The 9056-nt window shown below is 41.1% G+C and overlaps 1 protein-coding gene across 1 annotated transcript; it reads right to left on the minus strand.

Moving 5' to 3' along the window:
* Positions 1–6316: 6316 nt before the first annotated feature.
* LOC115739286 (uncharacterized protein At1g01500-like) lies at positions 6317–8525 on the minus strand. The gene is made up of 2 exons (XM_030672293.2): positions 8355–8525; positions 6317–7000 (listed from the first exon to the last, which is right to left on the minus strand). Exon 2 carries the CDS (start codon positions 6896–6898, stop codon positions 6338–6340), a length of 561 nt encoding a protein of 186 aa, XP_030528153.1. The 5' UTR covers positions 6899–7000; positions 8355–8525; the 3' UTR covers positions 6317–6337.
* Positions 8526–9056: the final 531 nt, after the last annotated feature.

The following is a 9056-nucleotide window of genomic DNA, read 5'->3' on the forward strand; positions in this document are numbered from 1 at the left end:
TTCTTTTTCCAGTCAAAACCCTCTCAAGCCTGGGGGAAGAAGGGACATGATGGAGAAGAACCATGGGAAGACGAAGATGATTCTATATCGGAGCAACAACCATCTGAGAAGCAACCTGACGAGTCTTTTAAGCAATCTGATGCTTACTTCCAGGGGAAAATCGTGAGTGTTGACTCAAATCTTCATCAATGTAGAAATGGTTTTTTCTTTTCGGTTAAAAAACGTAGGAATAGTTGAATTGTTGTGGGAATACTGGTAGGTGAATGAGTAGATCCACTTCTGATGAAAAGAAAAGATATTGAATAGCTAGGACCCATCCCTTGTTCTGTTAGGACCCATCCCTCGGGATAACTTTGAAAGGATTCTAGTGCTCGAGGGACTAGTTCAATTCGTCTCTCCGACAATTTCGAACTAGCGGTAGTTGAAAGTCAGGGCAATGCCTTGACCTAGGGCATTGAGATCTCGAATATGGCACTTGGATGTGTATTATGTTTCCCATGCGTTGATGTGATGCTGTCGTCTATATTCTCCAAAACTCACGTGATCTGAGTTCGTTTTATGTACTTTTATGAGTCTGGGTTGGTAAGTCTCGGTGGACAGCAAATCACGCTTCTGAATTGCTTTTACTTTTCGTGGAGATTTGTGATTTTCATTTTTCAATCAACTCTCTTGGATGGAAATTGCTTTGATTGCTTCTCAGGCCCTTGGGATGAAGAGGGTGCTCAAGCTCAGAGAACTTATTCGTCGGTTGGCAGGTGAACAATCTCTTTTACTAGAGGATCTTCGGAAAATGGTAGAAAAAGCCCCAATGGCTCAAGGTTTCGGATATCCTCAACCTCACTCTCCCACTTCTTCCTCCTCCGATCCCACTTCCACTCTCTATTGTAGTGGATACTTCAGCCGCCTCAATGCCCATGCTCCCGCGTTCGAACCCGCCCCCTGGGGCTCCTCCCCTCGCCCCGATTGCTCGAGCCCGATCGAACCCCCGATGGATCAGGAGTCCCCCTTCGAAATCCTAGATTCCTACGGTTCTCAACCTCACTCTTCCACTTCTTCTTTCTCTGATCCCACTGTCTCCCGCAGCGGATCCTTCAGCCGCCTCAGCGCCTGCGCTCCCAAGTTTGACATCACCCCCCGGGGCTCCTCCTCTCGCCCCGATCCCCACCCTCCGCCCCACCACCGCCTCTCCATCCTGCTGCCTCCGCCTCCTGCCGCCCTCCACCACGTCGATCCCCCCAGCCCTAGCTCTCCCTTCCACTTGCTCCCGATGCAGGACCATTTCCCCCATCCCCACGCTTCCGCCGTCCAGTATCACCACCACCCGCCCCCGCCTCATCATCCTCACAATCAGTACCGCGGGGCAGATCAAGACGCGATCGTGCGCGAGGGACGCGGCGATCATCCTAATCCCAAGCGTAAGCTGATCCAAGCTCCGGCAGAGCAGGATGAAGTTGCCCCCTCCAAAAACGGCCTCAATGATGAAGCCGTGCAGAAGATTCTCAATCAGGTACTGCTTTGATCACGCTTCTCAGTTGCTCTGTCTCACTTCACATTTCTTCATGTTCTCCTCGCTGCCCCTAATTTCTCATCTGCTTTTTGCTGGAAGTGCAAATAATCTCCTTGCCTGCCATCACTGTTCGACACTTCCTAAACTACAAGTAATGCTTTGAACATTCTTCAATCGCGAGTCACGATGATGTGTAACTGTCGCTCTACCTACAGTTTGTAATAATGTTTCAGAAGTCCATTCTTTATGCTTATTTCTAAACTACGAGTAATGCTTTCAAAATTTTTCAATTGTGATATCTCCTTGCTTTACTGAAAGTCACTTTCCATCAATATTAGGCATATTCCCTGCCCCACTTCGAGGTTTCTCATCTTGAACCTGGAAGAGCTGGGCAGGATAGTGATCCATCTCTTCCTTTTGATGAGTCATGTCAAGACACGGTATCGATACCTTTTTGTGCAAAGTGCAAGAAATTATTGATGGAGTTGGAAGCTGAGGTAATTATTTGCGTTTACTTCTTTCCCTGTAGTTCTATTCCCTTTGTTGTTTGACATGTTTTCCTTTCCTCTCTGTTATTCTACAGAAAATCAGCAGTGCCATACAAGTCGATTGTTTAACGACAATGCTGATTGAAGCCAAACTGGTTTCTGACAATGTTACATGTCCTAGAGAGCCAGGGGCTCATCTTGTGGTTGAGCAACTCCATGATCAGGTATCCGTTTCTTTTTTCGTATATTTCTCTTTCTAAAATTTCTGAGACAGTCCAATCATAGTCAATTTTCTGCCACATTCATTCACTTTATCGTCTTTACGTTCTAGATTAAGATCTTGGAAAACGTGAAAACTTTGAGCCGGAAGAATCAGGATAATTACTTTGACATGGTAGCTGAAAACAAATTGTCTGTTGAGAAGAAGTTTGAGGAGGTTTTTATCTTCTTTTTCACTCATTCCTAGTTCATGATTCAAACTTCAATTGATAATGTGGATTGATTATACAAAATGTGGGGTGCTCTAGGACATTGGTGAATGCAAATTAACTGTCCAATGTCGGTTCATGCTGTTTTGACGGGATAGATGCCACTTTCATGTCCACAGTATGTGGTGCAAATGAAAATCGAATAAATATGACTGTTAAGTGATTAACATTTTAATGTAAGATCAGTGTTAGTTCAATGCAGTTGGGATGGGAGATTTTCTATAGTTAAGATTTTTTGGTTCAATGCCTCGATGGTGTGTTCTATTTCACTTCTCATTCCATGCATGGTAATTCCTGCTGAGGTCTTGCTGAATGCTGGATGACATGTACTGGGGATCTTCACTTCATTTTGTGTTACATGCGTGCCTTTAAGCTTTTAATAAAATTTGATTGATGATTTATTGACTTTAATGCACTCTGCTAAACTATGATAATTCATCTTTGTTGGTTTTTCCTTTTCCTAGTCAAAACGCTCTCAACCACGGGGGGAGAAGGGACATGATGGAGAAGAACCATGGGAAGACAAAGATGCTTCTTTATGTGAGCAACAACCATCTGAGAAGCAACCTGACGAGTCTTTTAAGCAATCTGATGCTCACTTCCAGGGGAGAATTGTGAGTGTTGACTTAATCTTTGTCAGTGTGACACAGTGCTGCATTGATTCTAGATCTTCATCAACGTATAAATAGTTTTTTCTTTTTGTAAAAAACGTAGGAATAGTTGAATTGCTGTGATTTAGGCCTTTTTAATTCCCGAAATGAGTTTATTGGGCTATGGAAATTTGTTGTGGGAATACCGGTAGGTGAATGAGTAGATATACTTCTGATGAAAAGAAAAGATATTGAATAGGTAGGAGCCATCCCTTGGGATCACTCTAAAAGGGTTTTAGTGCTCAAGGGACTAGTTTAATGCTTCTCTTTGACGATTTCGAACTAGCGCTAGTTGAAAGTCAGGGCAATGCCTTGACCTAGGGCATGGAATCTCGGATATGGCACTTGGATGTGTATATGTTTCACATGTGTTGATGTGATGCTGTCATTTAAATTTCACTGTCTAAATACTTGATTTTTGTTTTGCTAATTCACTTGCTACAAATTTTCTTGCAGGATGCTGTCGTTCAAGCTTACTTGAATGTCCTTAACTACAGTAGCAAGTAAGTAAACTTAAGTTCGTTAAACTTTGAGTGAAAATGTATTTGTGGCAACTACTTGAGGCACTACTGGACAATTTCACATCGTAATTTTTCGCTGCACTTTAGAACCTTTCTAATGGACTTATGCTTGTCTTCATTTCCAATTTTTGTTAGGGAAGAGCTGTCTCAATTATATGTAAGTAGCTTATTTTACAGAAAATGATTGCCTTAACTTTTTATTGTAAGTTGCATGAACTGAACTTGGTAATCCATTACAGGGAATTTCAAAGAGGTTAGCGCCTGCAATTATTGAACTTCGCGATCTTGAGCCGTTTAGTAGTGTAAGTATTTTATTGTCCGTCCAAAATGATTGCACATTTTGTCATTGATCTATTTTTATGCTCGATTGCAATAATTTATTTTCAACATTTTCCTTGGTTTGGCCAATCACCACCTGTTTAGTAAGTGAGAACGACTGTTTTTTCTAATTTCAGCTTGACGATGTAGAGAATGCCAGAGTTTCAACAAAGTTGGTATGTTTTGTCTTTCCTTGTCCCCTTCCTGAGATCGAACAGATGAATAAAAAAATGATCCTATTGATGTAATTGCAGATAAAGAAGCTGCTCGGATTATGTCGTTGATCCAATTTACAGGTGACTTTCTTCTCCTCCTCCTGCTTGTTAGTTTGTATTCATTTCACTCCATTGTTCTGTTCAGGATTGAATAAGGTATCTTCTGATTAGCGATCTGCTTGGTCTTATGAGTTTTGGTGTTATACTGAGGTCATTTGATGCTCACTTTTTGGATTTCTTGTTTTGCGTGTAGGACTTATTTCCAATTTCTTGTGTGATTTTCGTTTTGGGGTTTATTTCGATATTGAACATTTGATAACGGTCTAGGATGTTATGGGAATTATTCAAGTTTTAAGGGTTATGTCATTGATTTTCTGTACAGGTCATTGAGCAACTTGAAAAGGGCAGGTGATTGAGCAAGTTCGTTCAGATTGTAGGGGAAAATATTTCACAACAAGGGAAACAAAGTATGAAGCAGCTCGAGACAAGTATAGATATACCTAATAGACTTACAAGCAGCGCATTGTTCTTGAATCCTTGAAGGAGCAAGCCTTATGAAAAAAGCATGCGTTGACCGAAGTAAGAACATGGTACTACTAAGAAATAGAAACAAAGACGCAAAAAAGGTTTTTGCAACCAGCATATCATCCTTTGAGGAGACAAAGTACAAAATTGCAAACCCCAGAGAAAGTCTATTATCTGCAACTAGGGGCCCGATAATCTAAGCTAGAGGAGAGAGAACCGCCCTGCACTTGGGTGTAGAGACATTCCTCAGTATTCTCAGAAGGTGAAGGCACCTACCTAATGACATAAATTCACATCTATGGGTAACCAAACACCAGAGGGATTTGAAAGTCGGATGCCATACCGTGTGACACTGGAACATAGTTTTCATGACACCGGAACGTAGTTTTCATGACACCCTAGCCTAGTCGTGGGCTTCGGACCTCTCATCAAGCCAATTACAAATGTTACAAATTCTTTATGAACTCATTCCATTAAACATTTGGGCACGAAACTGTCTAATGTTAATGTAAGTACATCTCCTGAAAGATTGTAGATTATCAAGGACAACGACATATGCCGATAAATCAGAGGAACGGTATGGGCAGTGACAGAGGATTCGAAACCGAAAACATCATGGCAGTAAGTGTAATACATTGGGTATTGTTGTCAATTATTATATTACATAGGCATGGTCCTAGATGTGGATAAAGTTGGCCATGTTGTAGGTCAATTGAGGCTCCCATATGATGGTCTTCCCGGAGAGAAGGATATTAAAATAACGCGACAAACCAGAAAGGACATAATTTCCTTTAAAACATATAGTGTCGCGTGTCCTCCCAGACTACATGATAATGTCCAATACTCTGTCAAGCGTCAGTGATCTAACGGACATGGGGCTTCTGCTAAAAAAAATGTCCAAGGATTGGAAGCATGTTGGCAGCCGTAACAGCATGAAACCTAGAGATATTGTTCCTGTACCTCTATGATTAAGGATAGAAACCGCGAGGAGGACGGCATCCATTCCCTCCCGCTATCCCTACCTCACACCACCCCACCGCACCAAAATAATGCAAATGAATAAATGGTTGAAAAAAAAGAAAAAGAATCAGCAAGGAAGTGAAGTGCTAATTTCTAACTACTAAAATTTTGATAGTCAACAGTTGCGCCTAATGAACTTTCCTGCTCATGTGCAAGCTGATGGAGCAAAGAAAGCCCGACACATAAAGCACACAATAAGCGAGCGCAATGTGAATTACAAAAGGCCCTCAGAAACAAATGAGGAATACAAATGGAAAGATGATGAACTGAACATAGGACTCATATTACTCTAAAGTTGTGGAATGAAGCGTGCTCCAAAGATTTAAAACTAGTACGAAAAGACGCTGGACTGCATTCATTTTCTGATATTAAGGAAAATCTAAAGGCAAAAAGAAGAAGAAGACGAAGAAGAAGAAGAAGAAGAGGAGGAGGAGGAGGAGGAGGAGATTAACATCTGACCTGTAAGTCCAGTCCTGGCGACTCATCTTTATGGAATGCACTAGTTTCGTCCTCAGGAGTCGCATCCAGCATGCCTTTCCAAGTGTGCTTCTTCCGCAAGCTAATCTGCAATGTATTATCAGAATTATTGGATTTCCCGCAAAGCATCACGTGACATGAACCTCAGTAGTGGGAGGCCTCGACTCCAGTCCCATGTTGTGTTCACCCTTCAAGAAGCCATTGCCGACCGCCATCTTGGATTGACATTTCATGCTCCATCTCTTCGTATTGCCTTTTGATTCCCCCGTGGAGCCATTACTAAAATACATGTCCAAAGCCCCCAAGAGAATTCGATCATCTCTATCGAAAAACTCGATTTTCACACTCCCTGTCAACCTTATAGCATCAGTGCTCACGAACGTGGCCTCTTCTGATTTCTTATCGATCCTGTCCCCCCTGAGAAGGCACGAGACTCCATCCGAATATATGCTACTTCTAGTGGCATTCACTTCGAGTAGAGTCTCAGGATCTAAAGGCGTGTGATTAGGAGTGAGCGATTCAGGGGTCAAGTCATTAACTTGAAAATTACTGATCCGAACATAGAACACTCTCAAGTCGAACCAAGCTGATGACAACTTGGTGCAGGTTTGGTAAGCAGAGTATCTGATCAGCTTGAGGCCATTATGATCCGCCGCTTCTCCATTCGGAGTTCCATAGCCACCCTCCATGTTTCAGTAGCCAAATCTCACTGAAACCCTGCGATGCGGATCAAGAGAGTGAGATGGGGATGCAATGGATCATACAAGCTGGAATCACCTGGATGATAAAGCCTGTTCCAGAAGCAGCACTCCAATGAACCTTTGGAAATATTGAAACCAGCGTGATGTGAAAAAATCGAGTCGATAACTAAACAGAAAAGCGAAATTATCTCGGATGGTCAGAGGCACAGCTGGAAAAGTCAGAGGAGAGACAGAAAGAGTTCTTGCCAGGTATAGATGCGTGAGAAGAAGGGGGGAAAAACGAAAAAGAACCCTGCAATTAGCAACTACAAGCCCTGATAACAAGGACCAGCAAAGAGCAGATCAGACATGCTATGAGCATCCTAGTATGCAGCCTCATTTGTAGGAAAATAAACCAGATAAACCAGAGGACCAAAAAGATATGCATCTTTTTCCTATTTTTCTCATGCATACGAAACAGAAAAAGAACAGAGAAGAAAATAACACGATGCCATTCACAACCGAGCTCAGAAACAAGATGATTGAGAGAGAGAGAGAGAGAGACAATTAGTTCCCTCATTCAATTTTACTGGAAATTGAGCTACCGAAGGTGTTGAAAAATATGATTGAATGAGATGAACACCATAATCAGATTTTGAGGCGTGATAACACTCTCTTTAAGGATTTATTTGCCCACAACGTTACTAATGGTTTCGGTAAACATCTGATAAAGAATAGCAGATAACAATTCTGATATTTGTCCAGGATCTCTCGGGAGAAACAATGGCTGTGTGTCTTTTAGAAAAAACAAAAACAGAAGTTAAGATATTGAAAATGAATAGAGTTACTCAATTTAAATACTTGAAAGAAGATAACTTTTCATGTCTCAAAAGTGCCATTTGATCACAACTATTCGTGTCCAAAAAATAGTTAATTTCGGATACATCGCTTTGTGTCTGAAGTCCAGTTAATTCGGACACAATTCTTCGTTGTCCATAAAATAGTTTATCTGGACACAACTCTTCATTGTCCAAAAAATTGCCTTGTATGAAAGATTGCAACTTTTGGACATAAATAGTTAATTAAATTTCAAAAAATAAATTTAATAAAATAATTGCAACTCTTATGTGTACAGTTGCACTGTTTCGATCGTTGATTAATGCCAATAATTATTGGTGACTGTGCAAGCGTGTAAAGTGCGTCTAATAATTGCGCACCCGCACGCGGATATGGTGGGATCTAGCCCACTTGCCCATTTCTCTTTATTAGAATTCACTTGTCCATCTCAAAATCAATCAGACCAGGATCTCATCGAGAAGCAATATTGATGTCAGTCCAAACTATCCCCCCCGACCACCACACACACACACACACACAAACTACTCTCCCCCCTCTCTCTGGGGGTAACATATTGGGAGAAATCAAATTGAAAAGAGAAAAATTGAAATGCCACATATATGCTTACAAAACTGCCGGCTCTTCCCAAATTACAAGATACACCCACTTATACACCATGCCAAGACGCTCAGACTCTGCTGTCTCTGCTGTCTCTCTCTCTCTCTCTCTCTCTTTCGCTTGATGCTGAGTCGGAGACGCCCGTAAATCACATAAATCTTTCTTCTTTTCTTCTGTGGGTATTTGTGAGAGATTTTGGATTCTGTGCAGATTCTACCTAGAATTTGGAATCTATCGTTTATACAGGTTTCTTATTTTATGAAACCCGAAACTTATTGTGCATACTTTGAAAACTGAAACCTACCATGTTAAAAGTTCAAGGGTTGATTCCAGGATCAATCTAGGTCATATTTAATGATCACCTCTTGTTAAAATCTATCGAATTGAACTCATATTTAGACATACAAAAAATATGAAATATTAACAAAGTAAAAGTCTCAATGATAAAGTGATTTCGAATTACACACTCATAATCGGACACAATGGAATACACAGACATAATGAAATACCATAGGATAAGATGAATACCAAGAAAAATAAAAAAAATTGCTTCAGATTTCAGATTCCGGCTCCACGTTCCACCTACCGGAAACTTGGAATTTACCCGTTAGAATAATTTTTTTATTTTTTAGAACTTAAAACCTACCCTCCATACCATGGAATTTGAAACCGATCAGTTCCCACCAATTTGATCCTCCAAGTTTCCGATTCT

This window comes from Rhodamnia argentea, chromosome 10 (assembly GCF_020921035.1).
Source record: "Rhodamnia argentea isolate NSW1041297 chromosome 10, ASM2092103v1, whole genome shotgun sequence".
Taxonomy (NCBI): Eukaryota; Viridiplantae; Streptophyta; class Magnoliopsida; order Myrtales; family Myrtaceae; genus Rhodamnia; species Rhodamnia argentea.

Excerpts from the sequence above, each read along its gene's own strand:
- LOC115739286 (XM_030672293.2), bottom strand. The coding sequence starts at position 6,898 with ATGGAGGGTGGCTATGGAACTCCGAATGGAGAAGCGGCGGATCATAAT.